The 20,007-nt window shown below is 47.2% G+C and overlaps 1 protein-coding gene across 1 annotated transcript; it reads right to left on the bottom strand.

The window, feature by feature from the left end:
* Positions 1-9,437: 9,437 nt before the first annotated feature.
* LOC138363317 (bile salt-activated lipase-like) lies at positions 9,438-10,229 on the bottom strand. The gene has a single exon (XM_069322337.1). The coding sequence runs from the start codon at positions 10,227-10,229 to the stop codon at positions 9,438-9,440; it is 792 nt and encodes a 263-aa protein (XP_069178438.1).
* Positions 10,230-20,007: the final 9,778 nt, after the last annotated feature.

Consider the following 20,007-nt stretch of genomic DNA (forward strand, 5'->3'; position numbering starts at 1 on the left):
CCATTCCTTAAAAACAGAAAACATTAATATATAAAAGACCTTTCAAGAGAACAGGAAACATGTACACGAACATGTGAGCGTGAACACGTGAATGTTGCAGAGTAATTCATCTATGAACATCCACACACATGCTGAAGTACACATTAAGAACCTTATGAATACTTGCAGCTAGTTGCGAAAGAGCAAACAGCTCAACTACCAAAAATACACACACACACACACACACACACACACACACACACACACACACACACACACACACACAATATAACACACACGAGAGAAGCGATATACTATCACACAGATAGTATGGATTTCAATCTGGAAGATCCTGTGTATCGAATGTATTCAGTTTCTATGATCGAGCAACAGAGATAATACATGAAAGAGATGGTTGGGTTGACTGCATCTATCTGGACCTAAAAAAGTCTTTCGACAGCGTTCCACATAAGAGGTTGTTCTGGAAACTGAAACATATTGGAGGGGTGACAGGTAAGCTTCTAACATGGATGAAAAATTTCTGACTGATAGAAAAATGAGGGCAGTAATCAGAGGCAATGTATCGGACTGGAGAAATGTCACAAGTGGAGTACCACAGGGTTCAGTTCTTGCACCAGTGATGTTTATTGTCTACATAAATGATCTACCAGTTGGTATACAGAATTATATGAACATGTTTGCTGATGATGCTAAGATAATAGGAAGGATAAGAAACTTAGATGATTGTCATGCCCTTCAAGAAGACCTGGACAAAATAAGTATATGGAGCACCACTTGGCAAATGGAATTTAATGTTAATAAATGCCATGTTATGGAATGTGGAATAGGAGAACATAGACCCCACACAACCTATATATTATGTGGAAAATCTTTAAAGAATTCTGATAAAGAAAGAGATCTAGGGGTGGTTCTAGATAGAAAAATATCACCTGAGGACCACATTAAGAACATTGTGCGAGGAGCCTATGCCACGCTTTCTAACTTCAGAATTGCTTTTAAATACATGGATGGCAAAATACTAAAAAAATTTTTCACGACTTTTGTTAGGCCAAAGCTAGAATATACAGCGGTTGTGTGGTGCCCATATCTTAAGAAATACATCAACAAACTGGAAAAGGTGCAAAGACATGCTACTAAGTGGCTCCCAGAACTGAAGGGCAAGAGCTACGAGGAGAGGTTAGAGGCATTAAATATGCCAAAACTAGAAGATAGAAGAAAAAAAGAGGCGATATGATCACTACATACAAAATAGTAACAGGACTAAAAAAAATTGATAGGGAATAATTCCTGAGAACTGGAACTTCAAGAACAAGAGGACAAAGACTCAAGCAAAGGAAACAAAAATGCCGCAAAAACATTAGAAAATTTTATTTCGCAGAGTGGTAGACGGTTGGAACAAGTTAGGTGAGAAGGTGGCGGAGGCCAAAACCGTCAGTACTTTCAAAGCGTTATATGACAAAGAGTGCTGGGAAGACAGGACACCACGAGCGTAGCTCTCATCCTGTACGTAGCTCTCATCCTGTAAGTGCAATTACCTACACTTAGGTAATTGCACTTAAGTAATTACACACACACACACACACACACACACACACACATACACACACATACACACATACACACACACACACAGGTAAATTGATTGACAGTTGAGAGGCGGGCTGAAAGAGCAAAGCTCAACCCCCGTAAAAAAAAAAAAAAAAAAAAAAAAAATACAACTAGTAAACACACACACACACACACACACACACACACACACACACACACACACACACACACACACACACACAGTTCCTGGGGGCCTGGTAGCCTGGTGGATAGCGCGCAGGACTCGTAATTCTGTGGCGCGGGTTCGATTCCCGCACGAGGCAGAAATAAATGGGCAAAGTTTCTTTCACCCTGAATGCCCCTGTTACCTAGCAGTAAATAGGTACCTGGGAGTTAGTCAGCTGTCACGGGCTGCTTCCTGGGGTGTGTGTGTGTGGTGTGTGGGAAAAAAAGTAGTAAACAGTTGATTGACAGTTGAGAGGCGGGCCGAAAGAGCAAAGCTCAACCCCCGCAAACACAACTAGGTGAATACACACACACACACACATAGTAGTTAACAGATGAAATACATTAGGCAGTGATGTGGTGGAGGCTGACTCCATACACAGTTTCAAATGTAGATTTGATAGAGTCCAGTAGGCTCAAGAACCTGTACACCAGTTGATTGACAGTTGAGAGGCGAGCCAGACCTCAACCCCCGCAAGCACAACTAGGTGAGTACAACTATGTGAGTACACATACGCATATACACGCACACGAACACCCGTGCACACACTGTGCGTAAGTACACACGTAAGTACACGCCCACACGCGCTGATGATGTCACCAGTGGAGTCCCACAGGGCTCTGTACTCGGACCTATCCTGTTTCTGATATACGTCAATGATCTTCCAGAAAGTATAGACCCATTCCTCTCAATGTTTGCTGATGATGCCAAAATTCTTAGAAGGATTAAGCCAGAGGAGGAGGACAGCAAGAGGCTACAGGATGACCTCGATAGACTGAAGGAATGGTCCGAAATATGGCTACTAGAGTTTAACTCGAGCAAGTGCAAAGTGATGAAGATAGGCGTAGGGAGCAAGAGGCCAAACACAAAGTACCAACTGGGAGAGGAAATCCTTCAGGAGTCAGGACGAGAGAAAAATCTGTGGGGTTGATATCACACCAGACCTGTCCCCTGAAGCCCAAATCAAAAGGATAACATCAGCGGCGTATGCAAGAATGACGGACATAAAGTTGAAACTCCAGATAAAAGAATAAGTGGCTTTTGCCCCTTGTTCACACCACCTTCGTATTAATTACCTCGAGGGAGGAATGCTAACTATCTACATCAGTATATAACATGACTGTTTTCTGTTTTAATTAAACTCACTTCATTCGTGAATTAAAAATATTTGTTCTATTAATTTTTCCATTTGAATTTACCATGTCAATTATATCTATGGGTAGTTGGTTGTAGTAATTAATAGTCTCAATTGGTTGGCTGCGGCACCAATCACTGGCTCTTCCTTTGTTTCAGTAAACAACCAAACTGCTAATATTGATGCAGACGATGAGTCACAGTAACGGGGCTGAAGATACCAGGACCAAACCACACAACAGAAAATGATGAAACGACGACGTTTCGGTCCACCCTGGATCATTATCAGGTCCACCCTGGACCATTATCAGGTCCACCCTGGACCATTATCAGGTCCACCCTGGACCATTATCAGGTCCACCCTGGACCATTATCAGGTCCACCCTGGACCATTATCAGGTCCACCCTGGACCATTATCAGGTCCACCCTGGACCATTATCAGGTCCACCCTGGACCATTATCAGGTCCACCCTGGACCATTATCAGGTCCACCCTGGACCATTATCAGGTCCACCCTGGACCATTATCAGGTCCACCCTGGACCATTATCAGGTCCACCCTGGACCATTATCAGGTCCACCCTGGACCATTATCAGGTCCACCCTGGACCATTATCAGGTCCACCCTGGACCATTATCAGGTCCACCCTGGACCATTATCAGGTCCACCCTGGACCATTATCAGGTCCATACTGGACCATTATCAGGTCCACCCTGGACCATTATCAGGTCCACCCTGGACCATTATCAGGTCCACCCTGGACCATTATCAGGTCCACCCTGGACCATTATCAGGTCCACCCTGGACCATTATCAGGTCCACCCTGGACCATTATCAGGTCCACCCTGGACCATTATCAGGTCCATACTGGACCATTATCAGGTCCACCCTGGACCATTATCAGGTCCACCCTGGACCATTATCAGGTCCACCCTGGACCATATCAACTATATACTCTCTATATGGTCCAAGACGGACCCACGCGTCGTCGTTATTAAAAATGCTATTCTCTTTGTTAACAAAAATCTACAACAAGTAAAGACATGCCAAAGAAACACTGATGACCAAACTTGTAAATATATGTGCTACACTGTTCTTGTGAGGTGAGGAAATAGTAGGTGGAAATGTTGCCATGGATTGTCTAGGGATAAAATGTTGCCATGGGTTGTTTAGGGATAAAATGTTGCCATGGGTTGTTTAGGGATAAAATGTTGCCATGGGTTGTCTAGGGATAAAATGTTGCCATGGGTTGTCTAGGGATAAAATGTTGCCATGGGTTGTTTAGGGATAAAATGTTGCCATGGGTTGTCTAGGGATAAAATGTTGCCATGGGTTGTTTAGGGATAAAATGTTGCCATGGGTTGTCTAGGGATAAAATGTTGCCATGGGTTGTCTAGGGATAAAATGTTGCCATGGGTTGTTTAGGGATAAAATGTTGCCATGGGTTGTCTAGGGATAAAATGTTGCCATGGGTTGTCTAGGGATAAAATGTTGCCATGGGTTGTCTTGGGATAAAATGTTGCCATGGGTTGTCTAGGGATAAAATGTTGCCATGGGTTGTCTAGGGATAAAATGTTGTCATGGGCTGTCTAGGGATAAAATGTTGCCATGGGTTGTCTAGGGATAAAATGTTGCCATGGGTTGTCTAGGGATAAAATGTTGCCATGGGTTGTCTAGGGATAAAATGTTGCCATGGGTTGTCTAGGGATAAAATGTTGCCATGGGTTTCTAGGGATAAAATGTTGCCATGGGTTGTCTAGGGATAAAATGTTGCCATGGGTTGTCTAGGGATAAAATGTTGCCATGGGTTGTCTAGGGATAAAATGTTGCCATGGGTTGTCTAGGGATAAAATGTCGCCATGGGTTGTCTAGGGATAAAACGTTGCCATTGGTTGTCTAGGGATAAAATGTTGCCATGGGTTGTCTAGGGATAAAATGTTGCCATGGGTTGTCTAGGGATAAAATGTTGCCATGGGTTGTCTAGGGATAAAATGTTGCCATGGGTTGTCTAGGGATAAAATGTTGCCATGGGTTGTCTAGGGATAAAATGTTGCCATGGGTTGTCTAGGGATAAAATGCGACCAATGAGGTAGTTTTTGTTGAGAATTGCAAAGGCATTTAACGCGGGAGATTGCAACCGGAAAGCCGAGGAGAGAAGCACCGGGAGTGTTGCAAACGTCGCAACACCGCTCCTCAAACTGATGAATTACTTAATTCATTCATTAAATAATGAATGAATTATTATTTCATTCATTAAATAATGAATGAATTATTATTTCATTCATTAAATAATGAATGAATTATTATTTCATTCATTAAATAATGAATGAATTATTATTTCATTCATTAAATAATGAATGAATTATTATTTCATTCATTAAATAATTCATTCCTGAATTACGAGGAATGATTGGAAATGCTTGAATATTTGTCGTTATAAAAAGGGACGAGTTATATGAGACATGATAACAACATAGAAGATCCTAAGGGCTATATTGACAGTGCATTTCAAGAGAGAGGCAAAAAATCATAGACGTGAACGCCATCCTGGTTCAGCCCGTCCTCCTGAGGTTACCCCAACAACATGAAACTGCCTTAATAAAGTGCCCTTATCCTAGCCTACCAGAGGACCCAAAACAGAAAACGGGACAGAATATAAATTTCACAAGCCACTACCATTTTCTAGCACGATGATTTTTGGGCGTAGGAGGAGTATACGTCAAAATGCGACGTTGAATTAGGAGGACAGGTTGCCCGGTGAGGTTCTGGGATGGTAAGAGGTGTTAGCCACACTAGGAGTAGTGGGTAGAGGGCATGGGAGAGAGGAGGAGGAGGCAGTCGGGAATTATTTTACTCTGAGCGTTTAATAGATGTTCCTGAGGTCTGTCTGGTGGGTGAGGAGGAGGCGCTGTATCACGGGACCCGGAGCTGAAAGGCGTGTCCCAAGAGCAGGCACTTGTTCTTATGGTTATATTTATGTGGGAGGTATAATTAAGTACATGCGCGCGCGCACACACATACACATACATACATACATACATACACTAACACACACACACACACACACCGTCAGTAGTTTCAAAGCGTTATATGACAAAGAGTGCTGGGAAGACGGGACACCACGAGCGTAGCTCTCATCCTGTAACTACACTTAGGTAATTACTTAGGTAATTACACACACACACACACACACATATAGGAAAACATCTCTCTAGAGAGAGAGAGAGAGAGAGAGAGAGAGAGAGAGAGAGAGAGAGAGAGAGAGAGAGAGAGAGAGAGACAGAGAGAGAGAGAGAGAGAGAGAGACAGAGAGAGAGAGAGAGAGAGAGAGAGAGAGAGAGAGAGAGAGAGAGAGAGAGAGAGAGAGAGAGAGAGAGAGAGAGAGAGAGAGAGAGAGAGACAGAGAGAGAGAGAGAGAGAGAGAGAGAGAGAGAGACAGAGAGAGAGAGAGACAGAGAGAGAGAGAGAGAGAGAGAGAGAGAGACAGAGAGAGAGAGAGAGAGAGAGAGACAGAGAGAGAGAGAGAGAGACAGAGAGAGAGAGAGAGAGACAGAGAGAGAGAGAGAGAGACAGAGAGAGAGAGAGAGAGAGAGAGAGAGAGAGAGAGAGAGAGAGAGAGAGAGAGAGAGAGAGAGAGAGAGAGACAGAGAGAGAGAGAGAGAGAGAGAGAGAGAGAGAGACAGAGAGAGAGAGAGAGAGACAGAGAGAGAGAGAGAGAGACAGAGAGAGAGAGAGAGAGACAAAGAGAGAGACAAGTATACCTGACGCCATATAGTGATCCTTGAAGTCAGAAAGACTATAAGTCTTTCTGACTTTCTTTCTGACAAACAAGCATTGCTGTTTGTGTTGTCTTACTCTTATATTGTGAGCAGGAATAGGCTTAGTGGTGCATTAAATATAAAATGCACCACAAATTCTGGGTTTTATATATTCAATAATCTTTAACAATTACACACCACTAACCATATAAACAATGAAATTACAGTAAATGTACAAAGTTTACAACTACAATATGAGTACAGGGTACCTTAAAGTCTATAAGACTATAAGTCACCAATACAAGAAAAATTTTTCCTGTATTTGGCTCCATACCAAATTGGTATGAAATCGCCAACATGGATTCAGGGAGGGTAAATCTTGCCTTACAGGCTTGATAGAATTCTACGATCAGGTGACACAGATTAAGCAAGAAAGAGAGGGCTGGGCGGACTGCATTTTCTTGGATTGTCGGAAAGCCTTTGACACAGTACCGCATAAGAGGCTGGTACATAAGCTGGAGAGACAGGCAGGTGTAGCTGGTAAGGTGCTCCAGTGGATAAGGGAGTATCTAAGCAATAGGAAGCAGAGAGTTACGGTGAGGGGTAAGACCTCCGATTGGCGTGAAGTCACCAGTGGAGTCCCACAGGGCTCTGTACTCGGTCCTATCTTGTTTCTGATATATGTAAATGATCTCCCGGAGGGTATCGATTCATTTCTCTCAATGTTTGCGGACGATGCTAAAATTATGAGAAGGATTAAAACAGAAGAGGACTGTTTGAGGCTTCAAGAAGACCTAGACAAGCTGAAGGAATGGTCGAACAAATGGTTGTTAGAGTTTAACCCAACCAAATGTAATGTAATGAAGATAGGTGTAGGGAGCAGGAGGCCAGATACAAGGTATCATCTGGGAGAGGAAATTCTTCAGGAGTCAGAGAAGGAAAAAGACTTGGGGGTTGATATCACGCCAGACCTGTCTCCTGCAGCACATATCAAGCGGATAACATCAGCGGCATATGCCAGGCTGGCCAACATACGAACGGCATTCAGAAACTTGTGTAAAGAATCATTCAGAACTTTGTATACCACATATGTCAGGCCAATCCTGGAGTATGCAGCCCCAGCATGGAGTCCATATCTAGTCAAGGATAAGACTAAACTGGAAAAGGTTCAAAGGTTTGCCACCAGACTAGTACCCGAGCTGAGAGGTATGAGCTACGAGGAGAGACTACGGGAATTAAACCTCACTTCGCTGGAAGACAGAAGAGTTAGGGGGGACATGATCACCACATTCAAGATTCTGAAGGGGATTGATAGGGTAGATAAAGACAGTCTATTTAACACAAGGGGAACACGCACAAGGGGACACAGGTGGAAACTGAGTGCCCAAATGAGCCACAGATATATTAGAAAGAACTTTTTTAGTGTCAGAGTGGTTGACAAATGGAATGCATTAGGGGGTGATGTGGTGGAGGCTGACTCCATACACAGTTTCAAGTGTAGATATGACAGAGCCCGATAGGCTCAGGAATCTGTACACCTGTTGATTGACGGTTGAGAGGCGGGACCAAAGAGCCAGAGCTCAACCCCCGCAAACACAACTAGGTGAGTACAACTAGGTGAGTACACACACACACACACACACACACACACACGCACACACACACACACACACACACACAGTCGTAGAGCCACAGCGCCAGAAGGAGAACAAGAAGAGACCCAACAACCCAGCGCCGGGTGCCAACACCACTGTTTAATGCACCAACAATACAACAATGCAATAACTAAAATTACGCAAATTAATTCTTGCAACAATGATAACAACCCCCCCCCCGCCCCCCGCCCCCCTCGAGCCCTCCTCGGCGCTCACAACACCCGCACAGTGAGCCGACAAACACATGAAGCACTTTAATGCACTGAAAAGCAGAGTAAAACAGCGGAAATAATTAGTTTTGCATATATTAGACCGTGTGTGACCCGAGAGTCTGCCGGCAGGTGTTGGAAGGTGTTAGCGGCCGCTACACCTTGCTGGCAACCCGTCAAGCTGGCAACCAGTCAAGCTGGCAACCCGTCAAGCTGGTAACCCGTCAAGCTGGCTACCCGGTAAGCTGGCAACCCGGTAAGCTGGCAACCCGGTAAGCTGGCAACCCGTCAAGCTGGCAACCCGTCAAGCTGGCTACCCGATAAGCTGGCAACCCGGTAAGCTGGCAACCCGTGAAGCTGATAACCCATGAAGCTGGCAACCCGTGAAGCTGGCAACCCGTGAAGCTGGCAACCCGTGAAGCTGGCAACCCGTGAAGCTGGTAACCCGTGAAGCTGGCAACCCGTGAAGCTGGCAACCCGTGAAGCTGGCAACCCGGTAAGCTGGTAACCCGTGAAGCTGGCAACCCGTGAAGCTGGCAACCCGTGAAGCTGGCAACCCGGCAAGCTGGTAACCCGGTAAGCTGGCAACCCGGTAAGCTGGCAACCCGTGAAGCTGGCAACCCGGTAAGCTGGCAACCCAGTAAGCTGGCAACCCGGTAAGCTGGCAACCCGGTAAGCTGGCAACCCGGTAAGCTGGCAACCCGGTAAGCTGGCAACCCAGTAAGCTGGCAACCCGGTTAGCTGGCAACTTGTGAAGAGGGAGGGAATTATCAGGGGAAAGCAACAAGCCATTACGACTACATAGCACTAGGAAGGGGTCAGGATAAGGATTTGGGATGGTACGGGGGGAAGGAATGGTGCCCAACCACTTGGACGGTCGGGGATTGAACGCCGACCTGCATGAAGCTAGACCGTCAATCTACCGTCCAGCCCAACTTGTGAAGAGCCAGCTGCTACTTTAAGCTGGGTCATATCAAAGCTGGGTCCTGGAGTAAGCTGGCACATACCAAAGCTGGGTCCTGGACTAAGCTGGCACATACCAAAGCTGAGTCCTGGAGTAAGCTGGCTCATACCAAAGCTGGGTCCTGGAGTAAGCTGGCTCATACCAAAGCTGAGTCCTGGAGTAAGCTGGCTCATACCAAAGCTGGGTCCTGGAGTAAGCTGGCTCATACCAAAGCTGGGTCCTGGAGTAAGCTGGCTCATACCAAAGCTGGGTCCTGGAGTAAGCTGGCTCATACCAAAGCTGGGTCCTGGACTAAGCTGGCTCATACCAAAGCTGGGTCCTGGACTAAGCTGGCTCATACCAAAGCTGGGTCCTGGAGTAAGCTGGCTCATACCAAAGCTGGGTCCTGGAGTAAGCTGGCTCATACCAAAGCTGGGTCCTGGAGTAAGCTGGCTCATACCAAAGCTGGGTCCTGGAGTAAGCTGGCTCATACCAAAGCTGGGTCCTGGAGTAAGCTGGCTCATACCAAAGCTGGGTCCTGGAGTAAGCTGGCTCATACCAAAGCTGGGTCCTGGAGTAAGCTGGCTCATACCAAAGCTGGGTCCTGGAGTAAGCTGGCTCATACCAAAGCTGGGTCCTGGAGTAAGCTGGCTCATACCAAAGCTGAGTCCTGGACTAAGCTGGCACATACCAAAGCTGGGTCCTGGAGTAAGCTGGCTCATACCAAAGCTGATTCCTGGACTAAGCTGGCACATACCAAAGCTGAGTCCTGGACTCAGCTGGTCAGCTTGGATTCCCGGAATTGTTTCCTCACTACTGAACGCGAGGATGCCAATATTGTCTCAACAATTCTAGGAACATTTGAGCGCCGTGTGTTAGAACTGTGGTGTTACCAGGCGGAAGGTGGCAGTCGAGGCACACATTACACACACACACATTTTATATATATATATATATATATATATATATATATATATATATATATATATATATATATATATATATATATATATATATATATATATATATATATATATATATATATATATATATATGACTGAAAACTCACACCCCAGAAGTGACTCGAACCCATACTCCCAGGAGCAACGCAACTGGGGTCCTGGCGACCATTCAGGCTTGTTCGCATATATATATATATATATAGTATATATATGCAATTGACGATCACGAAACACTGATCATTTGTATGCGGAAAATCCACAGAGAAATGGAAAAAGAGAGTTGAACGTTTCGGGCGATCTGGGCCTTTGTCAACACCGGACTGAAGGAAATGATAAAGGAAGTGTGGAGGCAGACACTACGTCCTGACCACCATACTCACTCAAATTAGTGATACAAAAATTAAATCAGTTGGATATGTTTTTTGATGCTTCTTTGTTTTCTCCCAACAACAAGAAAACTGTGTCTGATGAAACATGATTTTTTCGGAATAAGGTAAACATTCCCTTAAAGCCAAATATTGTTACGCAAATCATGAAAATAATTGATCAATATAGATCACTACAGAAACCAAAATCAATAATGTAACCCATAGTAAAAATAAAACAACATTTTAAAAAGGTTTGAATGACTTGTCTGACATTGCTCGCACATAAATGCGTTGAGTGCGCTGCCCGTTTTCAGCGAAAATCCATTAGAACGATACACCAAATCCCTCTCTCATATCACCTGGATAGTTATCTAGATATTTGTTATAGTCTCAATACAGATAGCAATTTGTAAACTAACAAAGTGAACCTTTTTTCCTAAACACAGAATATTCTAAAGTTACAGAGAATACTAAATATAGAATATTTATAAATTTATATACTATAAAGTTATAAGCTAAGGTTCTTAAAGTTTATTGCATTATAATTCCTTGGTTTAAAATATAAAAAGTATGTGCTGAACTCGCTTGCTTTGAAACGATCTGAAGAATTTGGTTCTCTGTAAAATAAATTGTAGGGTAAACTCCAATAATTTCCGAATTCCATATTTCACATTTTTGGGAGTAATAAACCATATTAACGTAACTAAATGTAATGAAAGCTAACTTAACCTGGCCAAACTTAATGTAACCTTACCCTATCTCAACCACAGATAAGGAGTAGATAATAGCACAAATTATGTAGGGATTTTGAAGTCATTACCTCCACGGGAGAAACAGTTACGATTTGCTAAATATTGAACAGTTGCGTGTGACAAGCCGCACCTTGTGGCGGAACATGAAAGTGTTATGTTCTGAAAGGAAGAACTGGAGAACGACCACCCTAAAGTAGATTATCTTGAGCTCCTTGAATTAATTATTTGGTAGATCTACCACTCCTCAGGGTGGCAAATCTTGGAGATCTACCACCCAGAGGAGTTGGTTTTACCAAACCAGGCGCCTTATACCGTGCAGGATGGATGGCACGAGTGATATAGGTTATCTTGAGGTTATCTTGAGATGATTTCGGGGCTTTAGTGTCCCCGCGGCCCGGTCCTCGACCAGGCCTCCACCCCCAGGAAGCAACCCGTGACAGCTGACTAACACCCAGGTACCTATTCACTGCTAGGTAACAGGGGCATAGGGTGAAAGAAACTCTGCCCATTGTTTCTCGCCGGCGCCCGGAATCGAACCCGGGACCACAAGATCACAAGTCCAGCGTGCTCTCCGCTCGGCCGACCGTCTCGGTGCTCAAGATGGCATGGTTTCACTCAAGATTCAAAACGACCAAACAAGAACAACTTGGAATGCAACGATCCGCTCAATTTGGTGTTACTTTCTATGTGGGAAACATGTTTGTCACGTCCACTGCACCTGTCGTGTTCATAGAAAACGGTACCATCCGTTTGTATGTGTTGTGGCTCAGACGCCAGAGAGAGAGAGGTAAACAAGAGCGTACAGGACGCCCGCCAAGCTTGGTAGCTACTAGTCATGTAATCGTTTATAAGTATTAAAGTCAGTAACGAAGCAATGGCTTTATATCAACCCTACAACCAAGACTTCCTCAGCAACACACAAACACCACTGCACCTTCAACACCTTCAGAATTACGACGACAAAGATACATCTGCAGGTGCCACCAGAGGTCTCTGTCGTGTCGTCAAGGAAGAGCGGGTCCCTCCTGAAAGCTTTGAAGACGGATCAAGTCCTTTAGTGAAACAACAAATGATTCAAACTCTTGAGAAACTTGCGACTATAACGTCCACTAACAAAAGTGTTTTGGGGTATAAGGACAAGATTTTATCAGAGGAAACCATGGCATACACAAGAAAAAATTGATCATTCTTTGAAAAATGTGTCAATGTCATTTTTTTAATTGGATCCATCGAAATGGAATGAAAATGATGACGTCAATAAAGCAAAACAGTATGTTGATAAAATGTTGTTAAAGACAATGCGGTAAGAGCAGTTGGTCTGCTCCAGTCAGGCAGCTCTCACCTCACACAGACTGAAGAACAACCACACCACATCTTGCCCAGTGTAGAGAACCATAGAATTCAGTTTCCAGAGAAAACGAAACTATTCGAGGGCAAACTGCACAATTATTTAAAGCATTTATGTGGACTAGGCCTACTGAGGATACTACATAACAAAGACCGCACTAAATGCAGTTACCTTTTGAACGGTGTGAAAATTCTGTATTTATAACCTTGATCTAAATTTCAATCGTCTGGCGACAGCATTAAATGTTATTTAATTCTGCTGAAGTTAACATTGGACGTCATCAGAAACATGATCACAAAGGAAGGTACAGGACACACGGCGACCTTGGAGAACCAACAATAGTCATCCTTATCTCTCTCTTGTTCACCTGCATTGTTACCCAGAAGGTCAACTCTGGGTGTAGTTTAGAGCACACGTGTCCCTTGTAGTCCAGGACCGCTTTGATGTTGCTCAGACATGTTGCACATAACCTACATGGACTGGAGACTCACACTTGGGGCGCTACCATTGTCCTTGGCCCGGACCCTGTATGATACATGGGGCTTGGCCCGGACCCTGTGTGATACATGGGGCTTGGCCCGGACCCTGTGTGATACATGGGGCTTGGCCCGGACCCTGTGTGATACATGGGGCTTGGCCCGGACCCTGTGTGATACATGGGGCTTGGCCAGGACCCTGTGTGATACATGGGGCTTGGCCAGGACCCTGTGTGATACATGGTGCTTGGCCCGGACCCTGTGTGATACATGGGGCTTGGCCCGGACCCTGTGTGATACATGGTGCTTGGCCCGGACCCTGTGTGATACATGGGGCTTGGCCAGGACCCTGTGTGATACATGGTGCTTGGCCCGGACCCTGTGTGATACATGGGGCTTGGCCAGGACCCTGTGTGATACATGGGGCTTGGCCCGAACCCTGCGTGATACATGGGGCTTGGCCCGGACCCTGTGTGATACATGGGGCTTGGCCCGGACCCTGCGTGATACATGGGGCTTGGCCCGGACCCTGCGTGATACATGGGGCTTGGCCCGGACCCTGTGTGATACATGGGGCTTGGCCCGGACCCTGTGTGATACATGGGGCTTGGCCAGGACCCTGTGTGATACATGGGGCTTGGCCAGGACCCTGTGTAATACATGGGGCTTGGCCAGGACCCTGTGTAATACATGGGGCTTGGCCAGGACCCTGTGTAATACATGGGGCTTGGCCAGGACCCTGTGTAATACATGGGGCTTGGCCAGGACCCTGTGTGATACATGGGGCTTGGCCAGGACCCTGTGTGATACATGGGACTTGGCCCGGACCCTGTGTGATACATGGGGCTTGGCCAGGACCCATTCTGGGTTATGGAGTGCCAGAATATGAATAATAATATGCATAATATGAATCCCAGGGACCGGAGATCGATCCCTGGATATGGCGGAAACAAATGAGCAGTTTCTTTCACCCTGATGTCTGTTCACCTAGCAGTAAATATGTACCTGGGAATTAGACAGCTATTATTAGGTGCTTCATGGGTGTGTATATGTATGTATGTGTGTGTATATTTGTGTGTGTGAGAAGAACAAAAATTAATTGATTGACAGTTGAGAGGCGGGCTGAAAGAGCCTGAGCTCAACCCTCTCAAGAACAACTAGGTGAACACACACACACACACACACACACACACACACACACACACACACACACACACACACACACCACACACACACACCACACACACACACCACACACACACACACACACCACACACACACACCACACACACTCACCACACACACACACACACACACACACACACACACACACACACACACCACACCACACACACACACACCACACACACACACACACACACAGTCAATAAACAAACAAAACGTCACAAACTCTCAAACTGACAGAACAATCCGTACTAAGGAAGGGTAATTATCAGAAGAAAGCGTTAAGTCAATATGACTACATTAAGATTAGAAGCTCAACCACTCGGACCATTGTGACTCGAACGCTGACCCTGCAAGAGGCGAGGCCGTCGTCCTGCCGACTAGGCCAAGTGGTCCCCAACAACCCACACAAGTGGCATCGTGGTCCTCCAACCCGTTCTCGCAAATTTAATAAGTCAATATTGACTTATTAAATATGTGCATAGGTGACATACTTAACATAAGATACCCTTAAAAAGATTCATAGAAAACACCGACCTTACCTAACCTTGTTAGTATCTTAAGATAAGCATCTTATTGTTTCGTAATTACAATTATTACCTAACCTATAATAGGTTAGGTAATAATTGGTAGTCCTGGAGGACTACCACACACAGCAGCTGGAGGACTACCACACACAGCAGCTGGAGGACTACCACACACACAACAGCTGGAGGACTACCACACACAGGAGCTGGAGGACTACCACACACACAGCAGCTGGAGGACTACCACACACACAGCAGCTGGAGGACTACCACACACACAGCAGCTGGAGGACTACCACACACACAGCAGCTGGAGGACTACCACACACACAGCAGCTGGAGGACTATCACACACAGCAGCTGGAGGACTACCACACACAGGAGCTGGAGGACTACCACACACAGCAGCTGGAGGACTACCACACACAGGAGCTGGAGGACTACCACACACAGCAGCTGGAGGACTACCACACACACAGCAGCTGGAGGACTATCACACACAGCAGCTGGAGGACTATCACACACAGCAGCTGGAGGACTACCACACACACAGCAGCTGGAGGACTACCACACACACAGCAGCTGGAGGACTACCACACACACAGCAGCTGGAGGACTACCACACACACAGCAGCTGGAGGACTATCACACACAGCAGCTGGAGGACTACCACACACAGCAGCTGGAGGACTATCACACACAGCAGCTGGAGGACTATCACACACAGCAGCTGGAGGACTACCACACACACAGCAGCTGGAGGACTACCACACACAGCAGCTGGAGGACTACCACACACAGCAGCTGGAGGACTACCACACACAGCAGCTGGAGGACTACCACACACAGCAGCTGGAGGACTACCACACACAGCAGCTGGAGGACTACCACACACACAGCAGCTGGAGGACTACCACACACACAGCAGCTGGAGGACTACCACACACAGCAGCTGGAGGACTACCACACACACAGCAGCTGGAGGACTACCACACACAGCAGCTGGAGGACTACCACACACACAGCAGCTGGAGGACTACCACACACATAGCAGCTGGAGGACTATCACACACAGCAGCTGGAGGACTATCACACACACAGCAGCTGGAGGACTACCACACACACAGCAGCTGGAGGACTACCACACACACAGCAGCTGGAGGACTACCACACACACAGCAGCTGGAGGACTATCACACACACAGCAGCTGGAGGACTACCACACACACAGCAGCTAGAGGACTACCACACACAGCAGCTGGAGGACTACCACACACAGCAGCTGGAGGACTACCACACACAGCAGCTGGAGGACTACCACACACACAGCAGCTGGAGGACTACCACACACACAGCAGCTGGAGGACTACCACACACAGCAGCTGGAGGACTACCACACACACAGCAGCTGGAGGACTACCACACACAGCAGCTGGAGGACTACCACACACACAGCAGCTGGAGGACTACCACACACATAGCAGCTGGAGGACTATCACACACAGCAGCTGGAGGACTATCACACACACAGCAGCTGGAGGACTACCACACACACAGCAGCTGGAGGACTACCACACACACAGCAGCTGGAGGACTACCACACACACAGCAGCTGGAGGACTATCACACACACAGCAGCTGGAGGACTACCACACACACAGCAGCTGGAGGACTACCACACACAGCAGCTGGAGGACTACCACACACAGCAGCTGGAGGACTACCACACACAGCAGCTGGAGGACTACCACACACACAGCAGCTGGAGGACTACCACACACACAGCAGCTGGAGGACTACCACACACAGCAGCTGGAGGACTACCACACACAGCAGCTGGAGGACTACCACACACAGCAGCTGGAGGACTACCACACACACAGCAGCTGGAGGACTACCACACACACAGCAGCTGGAGGACTACCACACACACAGCAGCTGGAGGACTACCACACACACAGCAGCTGGAGGACTACCACACACACAGCAGCTGGAGGACTACCACACACACAGCAGCTGGAGGACTACCACACACACAGCAGCTGGAGGACTATCACACACACAGCAGCTGGAGGACTATCACACACACAGCAGCTGGAGGACTACCACACACAGCAGCTGGAGGACTATCACACACAGCAGCTGGAGGACTACCACACACAGCAGCTGGAGGACTACCACACACAGCAGCTGGAGGACTACCACACACAGCAGCTGGAGGACTACCACACACAGCAGCTGGAGGACTACCACACACAGCAGCTGGAGGACTGTCACACACAGCAGCTGGAGGACTGTCACACACAGCAGCTGGAGGACTACCACACACAGCAGCTGGAGGACTATCACACACACAGCAGCTGGAGGACTACCACACACACAGCAGCTGGAGGACTACCACACACACAGCAGCTGGAGGACTACCACACACAGCAGCTGGAGGACTACCACACACAGCAGCTGGAGGACTACCACACACACAGCAGCTCCAGGACTACCACACACAGCAGCTGGAGGACTACCACACACAGCAGCTGGAGGACTACCACACACAGCAGCTGGAGGACTACCACACACAGCAGCTGGAGGACTACCACACACACAGCAGCTGGAGGACTACCACACACAGCAGCTGGAGGACTACCACACACAGCAGCTGGAGGACTACCACACACAGCAGCTGGAGGACTACCACACACAGCAGCTGGAGGACTACCACACACACAGCAGCTGGAGGACTACCACACACAACAGCTGGAGGACTACCACACACAGCAGCTGGAGGACTACCACACACACAGCAGCTGGAGGACTACCACACACAGCAGCTGGAGGACTATCACACACAGCAGCTGGAGGACTACCACACACAGCAGTTGGAGGACTACCACACACACAGCAGCTCCAGGACTACCACACACAGCAGCTGGAGGACTACCACACACAGCAGCTGGAGGACTACCACACACACAGCAGCTCCAGGACTACCACACACAGCAGTTGGAGGACTACCACACACACAGCAGCTCCAGGACTACCACACACAGCAGCTGGAGGACTACCACACACAGCACACCCAATATACCTACAGTGTTCATCAAATCCCAGCGAGTCCACTATCCAAGTACACGTCGTCCACGGTCAATAGTAATCACCGGCGAGTTGACCTTCAACATGGGCCAGTCCACACACCGTATCGTCACCATGTCCCCAATACCCCATATCTGCTCTCCAGACACACATCTGCTCTCCAGACACACACTGGCAGAGGGCTTCAGCAACACGCTGACAGAGGTCACAAATAATCACTTACAGTAATCACTAACACCCTGGCAGAGGTCTCTATCAACACACAAGCAGCACGTCTCAGCAGACGGCCACTACTGTCGTCTTGTAACTCGTCTTGGCCCAATCCCGGGTACTCCCGGGTAATCTGCTAACTGAGGTATGAAACCAGGAGGCTTTCACAGAACACTACACCTCTGCCAACAGATGGCGCTGTCTGCGTCTCATTTAATGCCTTGGAGTTGGAATGCAGGTCCATAGATGGCGCCGAAGTCGCCACTCCTCACTGCAGCAACGGTGTTGATGTGGTCACCAAGCCTGACGCTTCTACACAGCCAGCGAGAGCCCGCGGTGCTCGACGGATCTATCCACCAAATCGACTTCTGTCTGCTGATAGACAGAGACAAATGAGACAGATGAACGGACGGATATGTACACCTGGACCACCCGGACCTTACCACCAACAATTTACACCATTTGTGCAGCGTGCGGATTAAAATGATTAATGAACCTATATGTACGACCTATAATTATCATCCGATTATAATGGCCAGCGTTATCAACCGGTGATAATGGCCGACCTTATCAACACAGTCATTAAACACGCCATTTTGAAACAACGCAATTTGTTCGGGGCCATTGGGATGGGAAAATGGAAATAAGAACTTGAAATCAGATCAGCCAAAATATTGGGGGGATATTAATGGTGTTTATAAATGGCGGCTAATGTTCGTTGGCGCCACAGTGGAGGGTGATTGTGGGGCCACACTGTGACAGGGTTTTAGTGTTAGTGTTTAACTGTCCACAACTCTGGAATGTGGCTCGTTTGTTTGAGGTTATCGAAGGTGTTCACCTCTCCAGAGCTACTGGAAGTGTATATTTGTTCATAATCATCAAAGGTGTTCATCATTTGGTCGCAGACCTGAGCTTTAAGTCACAAACAACACCCCCACAACACCAAACAACACCCCACAACACCAAACAACACCCCACAACACCAAACAACACCCCCACAACACCAAACAACACCCCCACAACACCAAACAACACCCCCACAACATCAAACAACACCCCACAACACCAAACAACACCCCACAACATCAAACAACACCCCACAACATCAAACAACACCCCCACAACACCAAACAACACCCCCACAACATCAAACAACACCCCACAACATCAAACAACACCCCCACAACATCAAACAACACCCCCACAACATCAAACAACACCCCACAACACCAAACAACACCCCCACAACATCAAACAACACCCCCACAACATCAAACAACACCCCCACAACACCAAACAACACCCCCACAACACCAAACAACACCCCACAACACCAAACAACACCCCACAACACCAAACAACACCCCCACAACATCAAACAACACCCCACAACACCAAACAACACCCCCACAACACCAAACAACACCCCCACAACACCAAACAACACCCCCACAACACCAAACAACACCCCCACAACATCAAACAACACCCCCACAACACCAAACAACACCCCCACAACACCAAACAACACCCCCACAACACCAAACAACACCCCCACAACATCAAACAACACCCCCACAACACCAAACAACACCCCACAACACCAAACAACACC

This window comes from Procambarus clarkii, chromosome 10 (genome assembly GCF_040958095.1).
Source record: "Procambarus clarkii isolate CNS0578487 chromosome 10, FALCON_Pclarkii_2.0, whole genome shotgun sequence".
Classification (NCBI taxonomy): Eukaryota; Metazoa; Arthropoda; class Malacostraca; order Decapoda; family Cambaridae; genus Procambarus; species Procambarus clarkii.

What these genes read in the sequence shown, in the direction of transcription:
- LOC138363317 (XM_069322337.1), bottom strand. Translation starts at nt 10,229, where the DNA reads ATGTGCCAGCTTAGTCCAGGAATCAGCTTTGGTATGAGCCAGCTTACT.